This window comes from Pholis gunnellus (genome assembly GCF_910591455.1).
Source record: "Pholis gunnellus genome assembly, chromosome: 23".
NCBI classification, from domain to species: domain Eukaryota; kingdom Metazoa; phylum Chordata; class Actinopteri; order Perciformes; family Pholidae; genus Pholis; species Pholis gunnellus.
Genome location: NC_136550.1, coordinates 14,658,436 through 14,681,253, shown reverse-complemented (window position 1 = coordinate 14,681,253; position 22,818 = coordinate 14,658,436). Strand labels below are relative to the sequence as shown.

Sequence of the window (22,818 nt, the reverse complement as noted above, 5' to 3'; positions counted from 1 at the left end):
TCACTCAGTGTTGGACCAAAGACTGATGACTAACAATGCCAGCGCAGAGGCTAATGCCTGCTAATGTGGCTAAAAAAGAAATATTGATGTATTGATGAATAACACTCTTGGCTAATAGCACAACAGACTGTACTGCATTGGTTCAGGCTGTGTGTAAACCTGGTTGCATACTCCATGATGATGGAGAAAAGACAACTGAATGGTGACTGAATGACTATACTTTGTTTTAATGAATATAAAAAGACATTTACACAATAGTGATAGTGAACAAGTGAAAACATTGAGTCCACAAACATGACATCCTCTTCCAGTGTCCCAACAATCATCTCCTCAATTAAATAATCTCTTGTAAACATATTACATCTGTAGGTTATTCTCTACAAGCCATTATTGTATAGAGACAGACACTGATTTCAAATGAATTGCGTGCTATTAAGAAAGTTAAAATAAAAAAATGGGGAAAAAAGTTTTGATTGGCCATAACTGACGAAAATAATGATCATTAGCAGGATCACCTTATTTTAAAATTGGACCTTGTCCAGAATAAAAGGGGATATGAAACCAAAAGATGCTTTCATTTGTTTTAAGTAAATCAAAATAAGAAATAAAAGTCTGGCACAAAGCAAAACACTTGAGGAAGATGGGAGCTTCAGGCTGATGGTTCCTGCAGCAGCTGGACTCCCTACAGACGACAGCACAGTTATAGCCAGAGGAAACACTCAGTGATGTCACAGCACAAGTTCAATCACAACTTGTCCTTGATTAATGATAAGTGCTGCTACTAATGGTGTTCGATTGTGCTCTTACAACATCACGAGTACTGTTATCAACTACGGCTGATGGTCTCAACCCTCAGGCTGAAGACATCTTCCAGACGAGAGGCGACTGAAGACGCGTCACTACCTGGACCTGCGGTCTTTTCTGTTTTTGTCTAGGCTTTTGTCCATGGTCTTTTCATTGTCGCCTCTGCATTTGGGACAGTACCACTTGCCCTTGGGCTTGTAGGTGAGCCCCACGCAGGAGAAGTGGAACCACTCGATGGGGCACTGGTCGTTGTCGCAGCCGATCATCTCGCCGTACGATACCTGCTCGCAGAGGCAGTAGGTGGGCTCGTTGGGGTCGATGGCGAAGTCGACCGGCGAGGCGTCCCGCTCCTGTTTGGCCTTACGCTTTTTCTTCTTCGCGGACTTGGACTTCTTCTCTCGGGGCGGAGCGATGGACAGCTCCTCCACTGGGTCGTCCACCAGGGAGCCGTTGGCCGACGGGTGACTGGAGTCGCGGCTCTCGCTGTTGCGCTGGCGTCGCGGGCGACGGGCCGAGGTGCGTTCGGGCGCAGGGGAGTCTTGGACGCTGGCACGGCGCTCCGTCGTGAGCCGCTCGGGCTCGCTGGGCTCCTGGAGGCAGAGGGAGTGCGAGTCCATCTGGCGGGAGCGGTTCTCCACAAGCTCCGTCATCTGGGTGACCACGTGGATCTTCTCGTCGCCCAGCTCCTGGCTGACGATGAGCGCCCTCTGCAGCTGGATCTGCAGGCGTTTTCTCTGAGCTGCATCCTGCTCACATTTGTACTTATCAAACACTTCATCCACCTCCTTCAGCACCTCTGGAGATAAATCACAAATTTAAAAATATTTATAACAACGTATACAATAACAAATCTCTTATTGTTCCTTGACAGAATTATGTGTGTGCATTCATCTAATGGGAGAGAAAGGGAGAGGTTATCTGTGCTCCGTTCGGATGTGCCAGCAGGAGTTTATGACGTTTTCAAGTCCAGTATGCAACTGACTTTTAAAATGGGCATTGAGGAAGACTATCCAGAGGGGGACAGTAACGCGACGTTATCGATGCTGCTTTAAACCTCAGAGGAGGAGGGCTGAGCCGCAGTGAGTTCCTGCCTACAGGAAGTGACGTCAGGAAGCTGTGGAGAGGGGTTGCCTAGAGGAGCAGCTATCCGGCTCTGCGACTCTCACTCGACAGGAGCACAGTGGAGGTGCAGACGCTGTACCAACACTCGAAGATGCTGAATCTCGCTTCAAAATGTCCAAATGCAATGCGTCCTCAATGTTATCGATATATGTCGTTATCTGTCGATGGTTTCGTAGAACCTATTGGTAACGAAGGCTAGTTGTTAGCCGCTGCTAACCCTGCGTCAACATAAAGCATCAATGAGGATTGTTTTGTTTTTGTCGTTTAAAAACACGGCGGTGTATGTTCACCATGGTTATCGGGCAATGATTCACACCTCAATGACCACCGTTTCTCAACGTCTACACGTCCTTGCTCTCCGGTCTGGGCTTGGGCATACAGTATGCACACCAAGCAGCGTTGTGTTCCAAATAAATGCCCGAGTTTATTCGTTGTTTTCCCCGGTATTCGCACAATAATCCTCCACGGAAACACCGCGGTGGGCGGCAGTGTGTACCTGTTAAAAAAGTTCAGATTTTATTATCTTTCGGTGCTTGTTATGGGATTATATTGATGCCGAATTTGCTATTGAACACGAAGTACTCAATACCGATCTCGTATCGGGTCATAATGCCGGTTTACTTTTGCTGAGAGAAAGAAATAACGAATATCAGAATTTTCTCATTGAGTTTGGTGTCACACACCAAACGTTACGGAGCGTATCCGGGCTACGCTAACTGACGGTTGGCTGACTTGCTCATTTAACGATTGGCTCGCTTATATGGTTATCCATATTACAGTTAGTCACAGTACTGTTTATCGGAGGAACGTTAGATATTTAGACAAGAGGCGCTCGGTTTTTGCAAAATGGGAACACACGGCTCGCGCCTGCTCCACCATTTCAGCACACCCTGCTAGACTGCAGTTAATGTTCGCTAATTGTATACACGCAGAGGTAATGAATGACAGAAACACGGAAACACAATACCTTGATACTTTGCATCAATTTCTCGAAGCAGAGAAACATTTCTTTGTATGTCCAAAGGCAGGGACTCCACACATTCCAGATAATCCTCCACATAGTTGACCAGTTGTTGCGACTTGTCGGCATTTGGGTAGTGATGGCCTAACATCGTCTTTACGATGCATAGAGGCACGAAAAGAATATGGAGGAAATGGGAAATATATACTGTTAAAATCAAATGCTTGGCGACTTTGCAGCTTGTAGGGCAGTCCCAGGCAGCAGTTCACTTCAAACAAAACTCAGGCCACTGCGCATGCGGGAGTATATTCCTTTTATGGTATTATACCGTTTCCTCTTATTTGTCGTCATCGAAGGCGGGCCCAATTGGGTTTGCGGCATCGGGATTGGCAGAGAGTGCCCTCATTATCATAACAGTTTTCCCGGGAAATTAAACCAATGGGGAAATTGAAAACACAGACTTGCCGTAGTTTAGACGGAGACCTAATATAATTTTACCTTTGCCTTTGTTTCATATTAGGGCAGAACAGCAGCATAAGTCTTTTTTATTAATTTATTTTTATCATGATTGTTTTGAGCTTGTCAGAATTCAACATAAACCTGTTTACTGCAATACATTTACATATTATTCATTTACTTTGACTTTGATATTTGACTTCTCTTCTGAATTTTTGGTGGTGTTTTTTTCCTATATTTTGTACACAAATATCGGAACAATAAATGATCTCTTAATTAAAATAGTATTCTAGCGATTCATTATTTCATTTCCAAAACGAAGAGGGATTTAAGAGACACATTTAAATAAAGAAAAGTTGAAGCAGCTGAGGCAAAGATATTGTGGGTTTTAGTCCCCAGCATGGGTCAAGCTTCAAACACTTTGGAGGTTGCAAACTACACAGTAGCCTTAATGGGTCTACGTATGTTGTGTGTGTTTTTTTTTTTATTGAACAAATATCACATGTATTTTTTAAAACTGACTTTAAGAAACGTTCACACTAGCATATGCCAGGGTGGCAACCATTCTAAGCACTACCAAAGCAACAGCTATACACTCGGTCACAAGGTTGAGGTGACAACAGGCCTGTCTATGTGAGACGAGCTCATTAAGCAGTGTCACTGTGAACCACTTGCTAGTGTGTGTGTGTGTGTGTGTGTGTGTGTGTGTGTGTGTGTGTGTGTGTGTGTGTGTGTGTGTGTGTGTTTGGTAAATGACTTGTTTCCTCTTTTTGTGTCACATGATGTCAGGAAATGTCCTCAGCGTTCTGTCTACTGCAGATGCTCACAGCAATCTTAAGCCTTGTCATATTATTACAGTACATGTTCTTGTCTACTGCCAATAGTACTACATTCATTGTCCTCCTACTTTAAGTATCACTAGCACTGCAACTACTTCTACTACTACAACTACGATTACTATAACTGCTATAACTGCTACCACTACCACCATATATGAAGCTACTATAACTACTACTATTATCATCAGCTCTATACAAAAAAAGACTTATTACTACTTCAACTACTGTGACTTTTACTATTATTACACTACTAATCTTTCTACCACTAGTATACTACTACAGTATAACTAATAGTGTCACTCCTACTAGAAACGATGCTGCTACTTTTACACCACTCCTACTCCGATAACAAATACTACCTGAATTAAAGTATACTACTAGGCCTACTACTATTGCTATAACTACTATTACCACTGCTGCTAATACTACTGTAACTACTACTGCTATTCTGCCACCATTACCACTTCTTGTATACTCAGTGGTGGAGAGTAACTAAGCACATTTATCTGCACTTTAATACAATTTTAAACTACTTGTACTTTACTTGAGTATTTCCATTTTATGCTACTTCATTTTTTTTACTCCACTACATTTTGGGGGCAAATATTGTACTCCCCTATATTTATTTGACATTTTTAGTGATTAGTTACCTTACAGATTTATATCAATATGAAATATAAATCAACAAATACATTATGATATATTATTGTATAGGTTAAACTACCCAGCGTAGCACATGCTAATACTTATGTGCATTTTGAATGTAGGTCTTTTACTTGTAACAGAGTATTTTTACACCGTAGTATTGCTACTCAATGTAAAAGAGCTAAATACTTTCTCCACCACTGCATTTACTACTTCTACTATTAGTACAATAACTACCCATATTACTACTACTGTATAATTACCACTTGAACTACTACACTAGGTCTAAGACGACTAGATACTTACTTGCACTACTATTACTACAACTACTATCACGACTATTACAGTTATACTGTTACTAGCACTATTACACTACTTCTACTGCGACTTCTACAACCAGAAGTACTCTTGCTACAGACAGTACTGACGGCTCTCGGCCTATAGCTACTGGTTCTATACTTGTTGTTCTTGCAGTGAAGCATGTCGTCCTAAATGACACGGTAAAAAAATCACATGAACTAAGTCACGGAGCAGGTCTGGTGAGCTCGTGCGGTCATTCCAGTTTGAATCAGTTTAGGTTTCGTTTCGTTCTGGTGGAAAATAACACGTGACCCTACGCTCCTCTTTTAGGCAGCGACTTCGCTCCCTGCTGTCGTGTAACTTTCGTTTCCTGAGTGGCCAAGTGTTATCAGTTCGCAAGTTTAAAAGATTCATTAGCACTTCAGTCAATACTAGCGCTTCCGGTTAGTGCTTTCAAAATAAAAATACTATCGCGCGCCGCAGTGCCTCTTAAAAAGTACATGTCTAAAAGCTCATAACTCTTCAGCCCAGATTGTGGTAGTGATTTGGTTATTGTGATAAACCACCTCTGTTTATTATCGCCTTGGCTATTCTCATACTCATGTAACACCACTAACTGGTTGAAGTTCCCTCTTGACCGAGGAGATATCTTGAAAACAAAAAAACGGGTCTGAATTAAAAAAGGCATTGTGTTAAATATTAACATATTCTGAAAAATATATTGTAATTCATACATTTGTCAATGTGTTCATTATTGTCAAATGTGTTGTGGATCCCTGCATTTGCACTTTAATTAAAACATTAAGACTTTAAACCTCCTTACTCCACTCAGAAAACCACTTAATATATTACTCTAAAATAGTTCAAACCACCAACATACATCAAATTCCTAATATCACATTGATTTTTTAAAACATCTTATTTACAGATATTATTTATTGATTCAATTAGAATTTAATTTGAAGAACTCTGGCATGAATAAAAAGGACATAGCTTTTTATTTAAATATAAGTAATCAAAAAGTTTCAAGAATACTGTCTTTTTCAGACTATTTGTCTGGCTTCCCTCTCGATCACCGACGGTACCTAATCAAATGTTTTTCTCTGACACTTGGATACATTTACTTTTTACATCAGCCTGTTCCGGTGACGTCGTGTTCCTGTTAGCTTGACGCGGCTGATTATTTATCTGTGAAGACGCAGCGCTGTTTTCGCACATTGAGCTCAGGTCAGAAAAAGTGCAGAAGAGAACGAGATACCGTCCGCCAGTCAGCACCTGTCACCATGATGAAGAGGGCTGTTGTGTTCACTCTTATAGTCTGCGCTGTTGTCTCAGGTAGGACTCCTCTAACTATGTCACACTAAGTGCAAACACATGCGGAAGATTTATTATAGAAGTTTATATAAGGTGTTATGCTGTACGAAACCTGTTTTTATGAGTCCAAGTGTTGTGTAATGAAATTGAGTTGCTGCGCGTATTGACTTATGTCAAAACTTGAAAATAATTGTATGCAACTTTTATGTCGGAGTATTTGCCTTCATCAGTTTATCAAATAGTCTCCGCGTTGTCTGTAGAAATGGACGTGCGATGCGTTTATGACTGACTTCCTGGATTGTTTAGGGAACAGAAGTTTCCGCAGTCTTTCGACGGTGTTTCAGCTCTGAGTCACATGTCTGCTGGCAGAAGCGCGCTGTGTTTTTTTACAGGACAGGATGAATCTGCAACTTGTGTTGAAGCCCAAACCCATTATTAGCGTTACATTTAACATTTATCTATTGGGGTTGTACAATTAAATAGGATTCCTAAGTGCAATTAAGTCAAATCAATTCGTCAGAAATACATAAATCATATCTAGAATTATGTTTTTAGAGATATTTATAGTATGCATATGTGTGTTTCCTTTGGTGGTTGTTTACTTAATGCTGATCCCTGACTGGAGGTCATAGTTTGTATTTACTGTTCATGGCTGCTATGAATCTATCTGCCTCAAGCTGAGCTGACCAGTAATATTACACTTTTAAAAGCCAACCGTGTGTGTTCTATCTGAACCCTCAAGTGGAACCCTTCAATAAACACTGCCTGAACTTGCAGATAAGCTGTGCATCACAAAGTGTCATAAATGAATGCGGAGTGCGGACTTGTGTCCTTAAATGTGGCGATACCAGTTGACGTTATCAAACGTGTGGCAGATGTCTGCTGATTTGACTGTTTGTTTAAAAGGAATTAGCTGCTCACAGTTCAAAGAGCAGCAGTTTTAGTCAACAAACATTAAAGCTGCACAATTCAGTATTTTTCATATTAACAATGGGTTAAATAACTTTGTGTAATGTGAAAGGGTTCACTTCTATTAACAAATCTCCAGATAATTATCATCTAATTGAAGTTCCCCTCTGTTTTTTTTTAGCCTGTTATAGCTCATTGGTTTGGTTTTACAGCCTGAATATTAGCATAACATCAGCTACATTTCCAGCAGCAGCAGATAGCGGTTTTCAGTGGGTTTAATTAACCTACTGTAAACTAGCAGAAAGACAAAGTTAGCAACTAGCTGGTGAAGAACACCTAGCAGCTAAAGAGACAAGTATTTTTCTCAGACATTGATGGAGACCAAACCAAAGCTAAAAGGAGAACATTGGACATACATTTATCAGGTGGCACTAATCCAAATGAATGATAATGTTGCTCTAAACCTGCTAGGTTTGCTAACTGTTAGCCAGAACAACTTTTTTAAAGTCGACGATATGTTAGATGTTGTGTTTTCAGCTTGTTCTTGGTATATGTATAAACCTTTAAATTCATTTGTTTCTCCCTCTCTGTCTTTCTGACTGAAGCACTGTCATTGGCTGAAGATGAAAAGAATTCTAGTCCTTCTGTAACCATGAAGCCTGCGCAGGAGTTTAACCCCACGACCACCACCAAGGCTCCCCCCACGACCACCACCAAGGCTCCCCCCACGACCACCACCAAGGCTCCCCCCACGACCACCACCAAGGCTCCCCCCACGACCACCACCAAGGCTCCCCCCACGACCACCACCAAGGCTCCCCCCACGACCACCACCAAGGCTCCCCCCACGACTACCACCAAGGCTCCCCCCACGACCACCACCAAGGCTCCCCCCAAGCCTACCACCAAGGCTCCCCCCACGACTACCACCAAGGCTCCCCCCACGACTACCACCAAGGCTCCCCCCAAGACTACCACCAAGGCTCCCCCCAAGCCTACCACCAAGGCTCCCCCCAAGACTACCACCAAGGCTCCCCCCACGACTACCACCACCAAGCCTACAACCCCATCCCCTCCCAAACCCACTCCCCCCACCCAGAGGGCTGCAGGAAACTACAACGTGACGACAGACAAAAATGTGATTTGCCTGGTGGCTCAGATGTCACTACAGATCCGACTGGAAACACCAAAGGTACAATTCCTCACTATCGCCCCAGCAAAGTTGGTTAAAAGACCTAAATGTTTGAGCTGGTTCTTATCTTAAGGTGTTTATTAAACCATTTCAAAATGTGTCAACATAGAAGTTTCTGCACGAGCCTCTGACTCAGCTTTCAGCAATGTAATTGTCATTATCCTGTTTTCAGAAACATGTTTGCGTGGCATGTTTTAATTTCCTCATTGTGGCGCATTTGATTGACTGTGGTCGATGTTGTATTTGTGTCAAATGACAATTTCTAATTCTACATGACAAAGTAATATTGTTGGTAGTACGATGTGGAACATTCTGATACAAAGTGGCCATCCCATTGTCTGATTTTTCTCTCTCTTTATCTTTCAGGTCAAAGGAAACTTCATTGTTCAGCCAAATATGACGACAGCAAAGGGAGGTTGTCAAGGAACCAAGGCCAACCTTACCCTTGTCTTCAAAGAGGGCTACATCATGTTCATGTTCAACAAGGTACTATACTGTGACATTAACACAATTAACCAATTCAGTATATTGATGAATAACACATTGTTTGACTAGTAACTTCATAGGAACTGGAATCAGAGAAGATTTGATAAAAAAGGGAAGTTTAGCTGACAAGCCTGTTCTGGGAGCATGTGACAGGGAGTGCCTCACTCCACAGCGCTTGTGTGATTCATTTAGTGATTTTCTGAATAAAGAACATTAAAAAAAACTCCCGTCACAGTTGCTCAGAGTTCAAGGTGGCATCTTCTAACATCTAGTTCTGTCCGACCAACAATCCAAGACCCAGAGATGTGCAGTTTACCATGATATAAAACAGAGAAAGATCAGGAGCTAGTGAATATCTGGCTGTTTTGCTTGAAAAATGATTGAAATATCAAAATATTTGCTGCAAAATTTTCTGTCAATTGACTAATCGATCAATCAGCTCTGCTGTGCCCCCTGAGTTTGAACCCTTTCAAAACCTTTAGCAAAACTATTGAGGTTTAGCTGTTAACAATGGCAAGTAATACAAGTTATGGACAACTTTAAAAGTAATTTATTCGTTAGCCTTCAGAGAACTAGAGGTTTAACTAGTATGCCAGCGTGTGTAATACCTCGTCCTTCGTCTGGTTTGGCTTGGCCTTATGGGTAATGGTGCTTATTAAAGGACACTAAAACAGATTTTTAATTATTGAATTCAAAAAGATAAAACAAATTGATTGTTTATTAAAAAAGGTACCTTCCTTATCCAGATATATAAGTGAACGGCACAGAACAACCACCTCCATTGGATACAACGTGTCCTATTTTCTTTCCTCAGAGCACGGATAATACTGTCTACGTTGATGCTCTGTCTTTCGACCTCTCCTACCCCTTAACCCCAGGAGGTAAGTTTGGAAATACTCCAGTCTCTAGATATGATGTGCTGCTATTATATAAACTTTAGACTAATAAATTGCAGGTGGGGGTTGTGCCACACGGTCAAATATTAATAAAGACAAGAACAACTTCCTTGTTTGTGTGTCTGTTCAATAAGATAATCTGTGGAATTACTGTTAAGCATGTGATGCTGGTAACAACCAACCTACTTTCAATGCAATGCAGTGTAACAGGTTTGGTTCCATATTTGATCATCTGAGTTTGTTGTTATGGGAATCGTCATTAGACTCTGAAAGCACCCGGACATTGCTATGTTTTATTGTTGCAGGCAAAACCCGGTACACTGCCAGCAACAAGTCAATGCATCTCTTCAGCGCAAAGGTCGGACACTCCTACTCCTGCAAGATGGAATCACTCGACATGGGGGGTGGACTGTACCTTGACGTCGATCAAGACAAGATGCAGGCCTTCAATCTGACCAAGGGCAGCGGGTTTGGCACTCGTAAGTGTGTTTATGAAGACAAATGAGCATGGGAGCATTTTGGCTCAATTAGAGCTTCTTATCAATACATTAAGCTGCTCCTTAGACGATGCTCTGCAATAGGGCAATGTAAAAATACTCCAATACATGTAAAAGTAGAAGCGAAATGTATTTAAACTGTCGTTACACGGAATGGCTCCTTTCATAAAGTAGCTGTACTGTGCCGTTTAAATTAAAACAAGTAACAACTTCTTGTTACAAACTGATCATGTGTTTTCTATGTAAAAGCTAAATCTGCAAAGTACATAGTAAATACAGCTCTAAGATCAAGCTAGTGGAGTTAAAAGTACAATATTTTAAAGACGACAATAGGCTCGATGTAGTGGAGGAGAAGTAAAGAGTGGCCTGAAACAGAAATACTTCAGTAAAGTACTAGTACCATTAAAATGTACTGTTGTAAAGGTACTTAGTTACTTCCACCAATCCTTAATCACAGTTAAATCACTTAAGTGTAAGTTGGGTAAGACAGTTGCATTTACTGCTTATCAGTGTACTAACACACCCAGTGGCTTTATCAGCAGCCATCTGCAGGCCAGGCCTAACTGCACCATCATGATGCCATGTTTGACGGCTGTAAATGATTTGTGCACAGCTGCTCACAGCATGTAACAACTACAAAAGATGTTGTTTGTGTTTGTGCACACAAGAGAATAGGCTTCTAATCTGGTAAGAAACAATAATACAATCAAATCATTTAAATTCATTAATGTGAAGATGCCATTTTCCAATTGGGTGGGCATGATGGATGACAAAATTCCAATTTTTATTTAAAATTGTATGTTTAAAAATGACTGTAAAACATTTCAATGTAACCCCATGGGGAAATGTGGTTAAGCACAACACTACTAAAATGATAAAGGTATTGTATGTCAAATACACATGTCATTTTTATTTTCAAATTGTTCGACAATGTGCAACCTAAACTTAAAAATGAAGATTGATTTTTGTAGTAATTATCCATTTTTTAAGTAAACTGGAGTAAAGAAAAGTAAAGACAACCTCTGCTTGGTAAAACGGCACCTTCTTAATTAACACATTTAACAAATAATACGTTAATAACTGAAGATACAAGTATTTCGAAATTCTTATTTGTGTGTTAATGATATTAGATGCAAGCAATTTACTGTTGCATAGGGTTTCGTAATATGGGTTTTATTGTTGTCAGAAGTATCTCTGATATGTATGTGTGTGTGTGTGTGTGTGTGTGTGTGTGTGTGTGTGTGTGTGTGTGTGTGTGTGTGTGTGTGTGTGTGTGTGTGTGTGTGTGTGTGTGTGTGTGTGTGTGTGTGTGTGTGTTTTCCAGCTGATCTCTGTGCTGCTGACCAGCCTGACTACCGCGTTGCCATTGCGGTTGGAGTGACGTTGCTGGTGCTCATTGTCATCGTGGTGGTGGCCTACCTGCTGGGCCGCAGGAAGAGGGCCAATGGCTACCAGTCTCTGTGAGGGAAGCCGGGCAGCCTTCGATCCGAATTCACAATTCAGAGGTTAATCCTATTAAAATCCGAAGTCTGGGATCTTTGTCAGGGGCTAAAGGGCCCTTCCACTAAAACCTAACGTGCCATTTTTCTGTTCTTTTATGCCTTGGGTTACCTAATTTGCTGGTATTAACAGTTTGCTAACTGGAGCTCCCAAGTATGGAGGCTAGAGTGTGCCACTGGAATAATTGTAGACCTCGAAAGTGATGATTATAATCATAATATTATAAATTAATGAATCTAATTCATGAATTCAAAGTCAAATAAATAAATCAATTGATCACAACTCAAAATGTTAAAGCAGGCACACTGCTTAAACATCTTTAGATTCAATTATAGCACTAAAAAACTAAATTAATTCGTTGATTAAAGTTTAGAATATAAAACAAAATGAAAGCTGTAAATGTTGAAGCAGGAAACAAATGAATTGTGTGATGATTTGACAATTCATTTCAATTATTTTTTTAAACTCAATTATGAATCCATTATTTAAAGAGAGAACATTCAATAAATGCAAATGTAATAAATACATTTAAAGTATCTTTTGTATTATTTTTCCAGTGGCACGCTCCATACCTGTGAGGTGTTCCAATATAAGACAAAATTTTTTAGATTTAACATGCGGATGGCCAATCTTTATATGTGAGCATTTTTATTCCTGCAAATTACACAAAGTTACAAATGAAATCTCATCAGGATGGACAATCCTCTGAAATGGCATTTCTATAATGGGACGAGTGAAAACGATGATGCTAATAATTACATTCTTTACAGACTGACATCTAAATACTAACTACTAAAGTAAAAACTGACCAAAATGTCTCAATTCAGAATCAGTACAGGTTATTTTTCCCATAGACAGACAGTTTATTAGTGTGTAGTACTGTGATAATGATGCAATGTTATATTCCATTTCTGACACAAGACTTACATTCCTTTTATCAGTCTAACCCAACATTATACAAGTAAGACAGATGTTCCTGGGTTCTATCGAAATTATGTTCAGCTTGTCTAAGGAAATACACGATAAAGTAAATGTTAGCTTTTCTTCATTGTTTTAAGATTATGTGGAAATGTTTTGTTATTCCTTTGTTTTTAAAGAATCAAATATCGTGTCCTCTGTCTTCTAGGAACGAAGAAGGGAAGTTATCATATCCATAATGTTACATCTGATTGTACTGAATGTGTCTACATTATTGAATACCACAAAGGGAAAATTACAGGGATGTTAGTCAGGGATTATTAAAACCTAGTCAACAATAATTGCACTGATGCTGTTCCAACTTGATTGCCTTTGTCTCTGTCATACAATACGTAGCTGTAAATGCAGGGATGGACTGTCCATGTGGGTCAGTAATGAGTCTGGTCTGATCCTGATTAGACTTCAAATGAGTTCTAAATTGATCACATCTCAGGAGTCCAGCTCCTCTCTCACTAGGTCTACTCTCATACACTTTACTGCCTCAAATTTAAAAAAAAGTAAAGTTTGACATTTTGGGAAATACGCATATGAACTATTCTAGCTGTTGTCCGTCTTTATGCTAAGCTAAGCTAATAGTCTCCTCTCTAGCTTCACATTTAATGGACAGATATTAGAGTGGTATAGAGCTTCTAACTCTCGACACCAAAAGCAAATAAGTGTATTTCCCATAGTGTCAAACTAGTCCTTTAAATATGCACCTAAGTGGATGTAAGAAATAAACATGTTGTTAAGAAAACCGATGCCCACCCGATGTCCATTTAGTAGCTGCTCTGGAGCTTCTGATCATGACACATGATCTGTATGATGAGGCAAATTTGTGATATTTGGCGATACAAATCAAATTGAATTGAAATTTAAAAATAGTCTTCATCAGCCCATCTTAAAAGCCAACGTTTTAAAATGCTCAGAAAACAGGTCATTACAAAATGCTCCAGAACAGCTTCTAAATAAACCTAATGGTGAGATTGTTTTCTAAACCGCTTTCCAAGGTCAAAAATGAACTTTGAACCTCAAATATGATGCTGCATTCAGGCGCCTATCGGAGATAGAATTGCAATTGGAGTACACAAAGTAAAATAAACACATTATAAAGAAATAGTGGTATTTAACCAGGCAGGTCGTTTGAGTTTTATGTACTCAGGTTTTGATATATTCGCCACTTTAATAGAATGAAGGTGAACGTAATTTCATTGATGCTCGAAGCATTGAAAAATGGAATAGTGCTTGGTATTTGTAGAATCCATGTTCCGGGCACCCTGTGTAATCCACAGATGTATCTGTCAGCAATTTTCAAAGTGTCTATTTCTTTAAATAAAACAAGAAATTAGTTCCTGTGAGACTGTAGAGTACACAGTGTAACCAGGACATTGTGCCGGAAATCACTAAGCTGCTGTTACATTTTTCAAGTTTGGAAGCAGAAATCTCAAAGGCAGATACCTCAAAACCTGAACAAACCAAACCTGTGTATGTCTGATACCACTAGAGGTAAGGATGAAAGCAGGTTACACTAGTGATCAGAAATGAGGGACCTCTCTGTATGTACACTTAACCACAGTGTGTGAGCACGTTTTCCTGTTGTTGACTTCCTGTGCCAATAAAGATATATTTCTAAGTGTGTGTGTGTGTGTGTGTGTGTGTGTGTGTGTGTGTGTGTGTGTGTGTGTGTGTGTGTGTGTGTGTGTGTGTGTGTGTGTGTGTGTGTGTGTTTGATGGAGCCGATCCCAGCTGACATTGGGCGAAGGCAGGGTATACCCTGGACAGATTGCCAGACTATCATAGGTCATATGCAAATATATGTGTATAATATATATATTATATATTTTTGTATGGCCCAAAATCACAAATGCACCTTAGAGGGCTTTATATATATATATATATATATATATATATATATATATATATATATATATATATATATATATATATATATACATACATACATACATACATACATACACACACACACACACATTTTTGTTTGCATAACTTGCTAACAACATGTACAGTGGGTACAGAAAGTATTTAGACCCCTTTACATTTTTCACTCTTTGTTTCATTGCTGCCATTTGCTAAAATCAAAAAAGTTCATTTTATTTCTCATTAATGTACACTCAGCACCCCATCTTGACAGAAAAAAAATGAAATGTAGAAATTTTTGCAAATTTATTAAAAAAGAAAAACTGAAATATCACATGGTCATAAGTATTCAGACCCTTTGCTCAGTATTGAGTAGAAGCACCCTTTTGAGCTAGTACAGCCATGAGTCTTCTTGGGAATGATGCAACAAGTTTTTCACACCTGGATTTGGGGATCCTCTGCCATTCTTCCTTGCAGATCCTCTCCAGTTCCGTCAGGTTGGATGGTGAACAGCCATTTTCAGGTCTCCAGAGATGCTCAATTGGGTTTAGGTCAGGGCTCTGGCTGGGCCAGTCAAGAATGGTCACAGAGTTGTTCCGAAGCCACTCCTTTGTTATTTTAGCTGTGTGCTTAGGGCCATTGTCTTGTTGGAAGGTGAACCTTCGGCCCAGTCTGAGGTCCAGAGCACTCTGGAAGAGGTTTTCTTTCAGGATATCTCTATACTTGGCCGCATTCATCTTTCCTTCAATTGCAACCAATCGTCCTGTCCCTGCAGCTGAAAAACACCCCCATAGCATGATGCTGCCACCACCATGTTCTACTGTTGGGATTGTATTGGGCAGGTGATGAGCAGTGCCTGGTTTTCTCCACACAAACCGCTTAGAATTAACGCCAAAAAGTTCAATCTTGGTCTCATCAGACCAGAGAATCTTATTTCTCATAGTCTGGGAGTCCTTCATGTGTTTTTTGGCAAACTCTATGCGGGCTTTCATATGTCTTGCACTGAGGAGAGGCTTCCGTCGGGCCACTCTGCCATAAAGCCCCAACTGGTGGAGGGCTGCAGTGATAGTTGACTTTGTGGAACTTTCTCCCATCTCCCTACTGCATCTCTGGAGCTCAGCCACAGTGATCTTTGGGTTCTTCTTTACCTCTCTCACCAAGGCTCTTCTCCCACGATTGCTCAGTTTGGCTGGACGGCCAGGTCTAGGAAGAGTTCTGGTCGTCCCAAACTTCTTCTATTTAAGGATTATGGAGGCCACTGTGCTCTTAGGAACCTTCTGCAGCTTGAGTGCTGCAGAAATTCTTTTGTAACCTTGGACAGATCTGTGCCTTGCCACAATTCTGTCTCTGAGCTCCTTGGGCAGTTCCTTCGACCTCATGATTCTCATTTGCTCTGACATGCACTGTGAGCTGTAAGGTCTTATATAGACAGGTGTGTGCTTTTCCTAATCAAGTCCAATCAGTTTAATTAAACACAGCTGGACTCCAATGAAGGAGTAGAACCATCTCAAGGAGGATCAGATGAAATGGACAGCATGTGAGTTAAATATGAGTGTCACAGCAAAGGGTCTGAATACTTATGACCATGTGATATTTCAGTTTTTCTTTTTTAATAAATTTGCAAAAATTTCTACATTTCAGTTTTTTTCTGTCAAGATGGGGTGCTGAGTGTACATTAATGAGAAATAAAATGAACTTTTTTGATTTTAGCAAATGGCTGCAATGAAACAAAGAGTGAAAAATTTAAAGGGGTCTGAATACTTTCCGTACCCACTGTACATGTGTGCACCTTGAGTTTAGATTGCATGGAGAAAATAAAACTTACTTGCAAGAAAACAGGATTCCTGTTTAGAATAATGTTGTTTTTACAGATGAAAATAAAGTAACAAACTAAACTAAAATGGTCATAGTAAGACTTTTTTTTGACTTGGCAAAAGTGACTTGGCAAAAACTTGGCAGATTTTTGCAGAAACGGAACTGAAGTTGAATTGGCCGCCCCTCCGCCAGTATTGAGCCCAGTTTGATACAGCTGTTTCCGAGAGAAGACGTTCCGTAGGAGTCATGTTGCCGTGACAGACAGACGCGGGGCGGGACCTATAAGGCTACATCCATGGGCGGGACTCGAACACCCAAATCAGTTATTGCTAAACATCCGACCAGCAGCGTCGGAGCGCTACACAACTTTTAAAAAAGGGAAGTAATCGCAGATATCGTGACCATGGCAGGTAAAAACATGCTTTGTTAATGCATTAAATCACAGTTTTTATGTCGAACGTGAGGAACGAAAGACATGGAGATCTATGTAGTTTGTGCAGAGTGATGAAATCCAGATGTTGTTTTCTGCTTGAGATACTGAAGCTGATTTCCGCCGCACAAGCGTCTGCAATGCACGACGCTTGTGCGTCTTATACGTGTGCGTATATACGACGTGAAAGTAAGAGCAGAGGTGGCTGTTGCAGATGTAGCAGCATTTGTGGAGGAAGGCATCGGGCCAGCTCAGAGCCCTCTGGTCGCAGTCAACTTCCAGAGAAACGTCCACAGGAAGGAGAAGTACCTGGAGGCTGAACCCAAAGCTCTGGGGGTATAGTGCGTGTCTCTTTAAAACTATACATGCCATGAGCTCTGTGACCTCAATATAAAGTATCCTCTCTGCTGTCCCCAGATCACCCAGATTGGCCTGAGTGTGTTTCAGATCACCTGTGTGGCTGTGTTCCTGTCCAAAGGCCTGAGTCACGAGTGGATTGACATACCATTCTTCATTTCATCTCTGCTGGTAAGCACGTGGTTAACTCAGATATGATACCTAAGGTCAACAGTAGGTGATGGCAATGTTGTCAATTGATTTTGTCAGGTATTTAAAGGGGCAGTCCAGTGATTCAGTATTGTATTCAGGGTGCAGCACTCACTTCTGTCTTTTTAAAGAAATGGCATCATAGCTAAAGCTCCAGAGATACTTTTCTGTACATTTATGAAGCTGAAGCCATGAAATATTTCAGGGACTTGGCATGAGAAATGTTGATGAAATGAGAAATGTTGATTATAAATAGTTTTTTATAATTGATGAATAAACTTATTGATTAATTGATAAATCATTTAAGGTCAATTTGTATATTTCTGTTTGGCAGTTTTTTTTATACATTATGTTTTTAAAAGTTCTTAATATGTCAATATTTAAATCTTAATCTGAAAAGTCAAATAATTGTTAATAATTGAGTAAAAGTGAAATGTAGTGTAGGAGAAGAAAGAGGCATACAATAGTATATCTCTCCTCTCTATCTAATAACGGCAAAATGGCCCAAAGAAATAATCTTAAAAAATAAAAAGTGCAATACTTAAATGTACTTAGTTACAATTCACCACTGCTTCTGAAGGTCATATTTACTGTGCACATATAGTCAGTATTGTTAAGTCTTACTGTAGGTGTGCAGAAGACATTATACCACAGATTTCTCAGACTGGGTCGGCCTAACCATGACAATTTTACTGTTTTATCCACAAAGAGTTTATATATCATGATTTGAAATGAAATACCTTGACAGCAGATTTTGTTTACTCACTTCTACTCTTACTCGCCAACATATTTGGACAGTCAATTGTTTTAAATGTATTAGACTAACTAATGTCTATTTGTTCTCCTAGCTGTAGTCAGGCCACCTTTTTTCACCCTGTTATAGTCTGACTGTGCTGTCAACTGGTGGAACTCTGGCTGGACGCTGAAACGTTTGGTTTGTGTGATGTGTGTTCTCTTCACAGTTGATAATAGCTGGGAGTTTGGCTGTAGCAGCACGGAACCTCCATCTGCCAACGGTGAGTTACCCGACTGAGAGGAGACACCAACATGATCACCAATCCTATAGAAGCAATGTACAGTGTGAAAACAAGTACTGAATACGGATCCAGGCCTACTGCCTTCAGAAATTACCAGAACATATCTCATCCTCACTCCCAACTCGTCAAATACTTGTCAGTGTAAATACTCACGCCTCAAACTATGACGCATTAGGTACCAATCTAGCGTACCTAATGGACGCATCATGTCCTGCGTGTCAGTTGTCACTCATTACATGCATAGTGTCTTTTCAAGATAAACTTTCAATGTAGGTTTATTTTGTTTTTAGGTTTGCTTTTGCAACAAAACTACTCGGTTAGGTTTAGGAAAGGATCATGGTTTGGGTTAAAAAAGTATGCTTGTAACGTAAAATTTGTCGGTTTGTTATGTAACTGGCGTGAGTTAAGTGCGTAAGTTGTTAAAGAAAACTACTGTAAAGTTAGTCAACATTGACTTGGTTTTACACTGGACATGAACAGGGGTCTTCTGGGTGAACATCCTGTGTTTGTTTCACCCATCCAACCCAGCAGGCGTTCTTGCTCTTGATACTACATCAGTTGCTCTGAGCAACAAATGATGATGTGGATGGGTTAACAGTGGAGCTAGTTGAAAGCCTGGTGTGTCTCATACAGATGCTAAGGGTGGCCTCAATGCATCGGTATCGGACGCCTAGGGGCATTGAGCAAGCTGCGGTATTTGACAAGTTGGAAGTGAGAACGGGTTGATCAAAATGTCTTGTCATGAGAAATGAAGACTATTGGACTTCCCCTACCCCAAAAAAAGTCACTTCAGTCACTTCCTCTAGGAGAAGTCAAATGAGTCACTGGGTAAGGTTGAATTGTTACACAAGTCCTCCGGCCCCGGCAGACTTGTCCATATGTGTCCAGATTCAGCCATGTTGCTCCTTTAACTGGAAGTGAAAGAGAGCACTATTTAGTGAAGAAGCAGTGGAGAGAAGCAAAACTTAATACACCGCAGATGAGAGTGAAGCCGGTTCATCAGGCTGTGACACTTCATAATAGTTGTGAATTTACCTAGTACAACGGGTAAATTGATTGAATGATTTGCTTTTTCAATTTTAATTTCAGGAATTCAATATCGAGTTCTTTGTCACGTATGTTATCCAGTCTGTAAATATCTTGTAGAACCAAGCAAAAAAGAAAACATATGTCTCGTAAATCCCCTGTTTTTCAGCTGAAGGCCTGTTTAGGGATGCAGATTGTGGCCTGCGTCGCCTCCGTCCTCAACTTGATCTGTTCTCTGGTTAAAATGGATCTTATTCACTATGGCTGCTGGAGTTATGACTATGACTCCGACTCCACTCACTTAGAAGAAATCTGCCATAAACTTCAGGTGAGCTATAACTGTTTGCTCGTTTTAAGAACAATTATTTCATGTTTCAGAGTTGGATTACATTATCATTTAAAATCTGAAAGCAGCTGAAGTGTGAGTTATAGGTTACAAGATTAAAGCAATTGAATAGTAACAGATGGACAGTTAAAATCTCACTTGACATGAGAAAGTAGATGAAGTGTCAGTTAAAGTGTAACCGATAGAGTCACTTAAAATATTAGTTAAAGTGTATCTTCAAAATGTATACTTTTTGTCCAAGTTCAGCTGCCACTTTGAGCAACCCTATAATGCTACACATCACATCTGTTCATGCTTTTCATTATTTGTTTTTTATCTTTCTTTATATTGTCCAAGCATAATTTCTGCAAATCGTATCTCTATTACAGAGCGCCAATTCCCATTTCTTTGCTGAGGTTGTGGTCATTCAGGCTGCTCTGTTCGCCATCTCCATCACTCTGGCCGCCTACTGCTGCAAGGTGGTCAACTGCTGCTCGCCAGCTCCCAAAATGGTGAGTACATGCTGACAATGGCTGTAGCAATACAGCTGCAAAAATGTTCTAGTTTTGTCACAAATCTTGTATCCACATCTGGTTCTATCATGGCACTCCTCTGGATAACAGGGTTTACTACTAATGCCTAAATATATACCAACCACACGAGCAAAAGAAAGATGCAGGGCCAGCACAATCTTTGTGTTTAGGACCCTAAGCAGAGTTTCGTTACAGTAACTTTTAATCAACCATTACATGTAATATCTTCTTTTTCTTTTTTTCTGTCCCTCTCAGCCAGTGATCACTGTGCATGTGCCACCTGTCCAACAGTGAGGAGACAAAGTGGACAAGCGCATAAGACAGTTTTTCAGCTACTTACAAATGCTATACAAATTTAAAGCTGCTCTAATCAATATCTTTGTATTAACAATGTGAAAATGTAATGTAATGTGAAATAGGTTGTTGTTGTTACAAACCTACCCTACTTGTCCAGCAGCGAACAGAACACAGACACAGTCCGAGACTAGGTGGTGAACATAGTGGAGTATTTAGCAGTGAAAGAGACCAAAGAGACCAAACCAGAGCTAAAAGAGACTTGGACTTACATTAAGCAGTCGTGCACGTCTAAATGCTAATGCTGCTCTGATCTGCTGGATGTGTAAAATAAGTATTTTCTGTCATAATATTCATAGCTACTTTATAAGGTGTTTATGTGTCAATTTTGTGTTAACAGCTTGTTCCACTCCACTCAAGTGGTAAAAAAAAGAAGTAAAATCAAGAACATTGGGGGTTTAATGATCTGAGGAGGAGCTTAAGAAAGAATTTCAGTATTTCTAGTTAAATTACAATGTACTTACATTTTGTATGTTACCATATTTTTGTATGTCTGTTTTATATGTACTCCTTCTCTAAAGTAACTTTAATCATAGGTAAATAGTTACAACTGTATAGAGTGCTGTGGGAATGAGTTCTAAAACCCAGAAATTAGTCAGCGTTTCTGGTTTTCTGGTTCCCTCGTCTCGAAGTCGATGGTTTTTGTAATGGGTTTTTGGTTGCCTGAAATCATTTCTGCAGTCAACACAAGCTTAAAGTTTTGTTTTACAACATAAAATACCTTTGTCAATATCCCTCTCGAGAATTGTTAAGCTTTTACATGTCTTTAAAAAGTGGTGTTCATTTGGAAAAATAGAAAAAAAAAAGTTTGCTTTTTGTGGAAGGAGCCAGAGCATTCATGCACAACTGTTGGCCGTGGTGGCCAACAAAAACACATCATTCATGCACCACTCTATAGAGGCAACAAATGAACTTAACGCTTACGGCATAAATATAATCACAAATTGATAAACATTAATGCTTTTCTGAAAATGTTTTTGTTCAGATTGTTGATTACTTTATGATGATCACTACCTATATCTTTACTGATGTTTCCTTTGTGATATCAACTAACATTTATGGAAAATAAAAGCTGTATTAAAAGTTTCTCCGTTTTTTATATTTTCCTTTTGAAAGAAAAAGGTTTTTGTTTTTTTAGAGTTTGTGGTGCCAACATACTGGACTGTGATTGTGATTGTCACAGGTTAAACCTTACAGGGACACACCCTCTTCCATATATTGGTCCACTGGCACCATTTCTGTTTATTTGCACTGTGTCTCAGGGGGAGGTTGGAGATGTCCACCATGTATCAGGTCTGAAGACACATTAAGGACACCAAAGTCACGTCAGTCTCTGGGAGCATTGGGGTTTTAGTGCTCTGAAGGGGAGCTTATCTACTGTAATGACACTATACTACTAATGATATGATATTTCCAAGAATACATATTGAGTGTGTTCAGATAAATTGTACATTAAATAAAGTATTAAAGGAACTGAGGTACACTGGCAGTGTGGAGAGGGCTTTGAAACAGCACACAGTAATTTCACATTTACATTGATAAATTAAAATGAGAAAACATCAAAAATATTCACAGGCCTATTTTGGTGGCTAGTCAAGCCCAGTCCTGTCTGGTTTAAGGTAGGTGGGATTGTAATTGTGGAATCTGGACTCCTGACCTCAGTCATTTCTAAGATTTCTTAGATACATTTTAATTCAGCCCTGAAATTAATATTTCCAGTGGATGTGGTTGGCAGTCCATATTAAATGAGTTGCTACACACTTGCTTCCAGGTTCTCTCCCTATAACTTATTTGGCATCTATGTCGAAAAAGTAATAAAAAGTCATGGTATAGTATGTCATAAGAAGTCATAATATAATGTCGAAAAAGTCATAAAATCTCACAGTATAGTATGTTGAAAAATGTATTAAAAAAAAGGTGTCCGGCAGCTGGCAGGAACGGGGGGAATGGCGACTGTAGAGTGGGGGCCGTCTCTTCGGAAGCTCTGGTGGTGCAA

General features: G+C 39.9%; 3 protein-coding genes across 3 annotated transcripts; 2 read left to right on the top strand and 1 right to left on the bottom strand.

Moving 5' to 3' along the window:
• Positions 1-306: 306 nt before the first annotated feature.
• On the bottom strand, positions 307-3,130 carry ing2 (inhibitor of growth family, member 2). The gene is made up of 2 exons (XM_079184294.1): positions 2,894-3,130; positions 307-1,600 (listed from the first exon to the last, which is right to left on the bottom strand). The coding sequence occupies exons 1-2, from the start codon at positions 3,036-3,038 to the stop codon at positions 900-902; spliced, it is 846 nt and encodes a 281-aa protein (XP_079040420.1). The 5' UTR covers positions 3,039-3,130; the 3' UTR covers positions 307-899.
• Positions 3,131-6,323: 3,193 nt separating this feature from the next.
• On the top strand, positions 6,324-14,516 carry LOC306714628 (macrosialin-like). Its single transcript, XM_079184697.1, has 6 exons — positions 6,324-6,462; positions 7,956-8,542; positions 8,909-9,028; positions 9,843-9,909; positions 10,230-10,403; positions 11,746-14,516. Exons 1-6 carry the CDS (start codon positions 6,411-6,413, stop codon positions 11,883-11,885), a joined length of 1,140 nt encoding a protein of 379 aa, XP_079040823.1. The 5' UTR covers positions 6,324-6,410; the 3' UTR covers positions 11,886-14,516.
• Positions 14,517-16,889: 2,373 nt separating this feature from the next.
• On the top strand, positions 16,890-21,730 carry LOC306714342 (uncharacterized protein). Its single transcript, XM_079184347.1, has 7 exons — positions 16,890-16,981; positions 17,216-17,337; positions 17,419-17,529; positions 18,510-18,563; positions 19,780-19,938; positions 20,325-20,447; positions 20,724-21,730. Exons 1-7 carry the CDS (start codon positions 16,975-16,977, stop codon positions 20,760-20,762), a joined length of 615 nt encoding a protein of 204 aa, XP_079040473.1. The 5' UTR covers positions 16,890-16,974; the 3' UTR covers positions 20,763-21,730.
• The last annotated feature ends 1,088 nt before the right edge of the window (positions 21,731-22,818 follow it).

Coding starts and splice junctions, on each gene's coding strand:
- ing2 (XM_079184294.1), bottom strand. CDS start 3,038: ATGTTAGGCCATCACTACCCAAATGCCGACAAGTCGCAACAACTGGTC. Junction 1,601..2,893: donor AATTGATGCAAAGTATCAAG/GTATTGTGTTTC, acceptor ATTTATCTCCAG/AGGTGCTGAAGGAGGTGGAT.
- LOC306714628 (XM_079184697.1), top strand. CDS start 6,411: ATGATGAAGAGGGCTGTTGTGTTCACTCTTATAGTCTGCGCTGTTGTC. Junction 9,029..9,842: donor TCATGTTCATGTTCAACAAG/GTACTATACTGT, acceptor TTCTTTCCTCAG/AGCACGGATAATACTGTCTA. Junction 10,404..11,745: donor GGGCAGCGGGTTTGGCACTC/GTAAGTGTGTTT, acceptor TGTGTTTTCCAG/CTGATCTCTGTGCTGCTGAC.
- LOC306714342 (XM_079184347.1), top strand. Junction 17,338..17,418: donor CTGAACCCAAAGCTCTGGGG/GTATAGTGCGTG, acceptor TGCTGTCCCCAG/ATCACCCAGATTGGCCTGAG. Junction 19,939..20,324: donor AAATCTGCCATAAACTTCAG/GTGAGCTATAAC, acceptor TCTCTATTACAG/AGCGCCAATTCCCATTTCTT.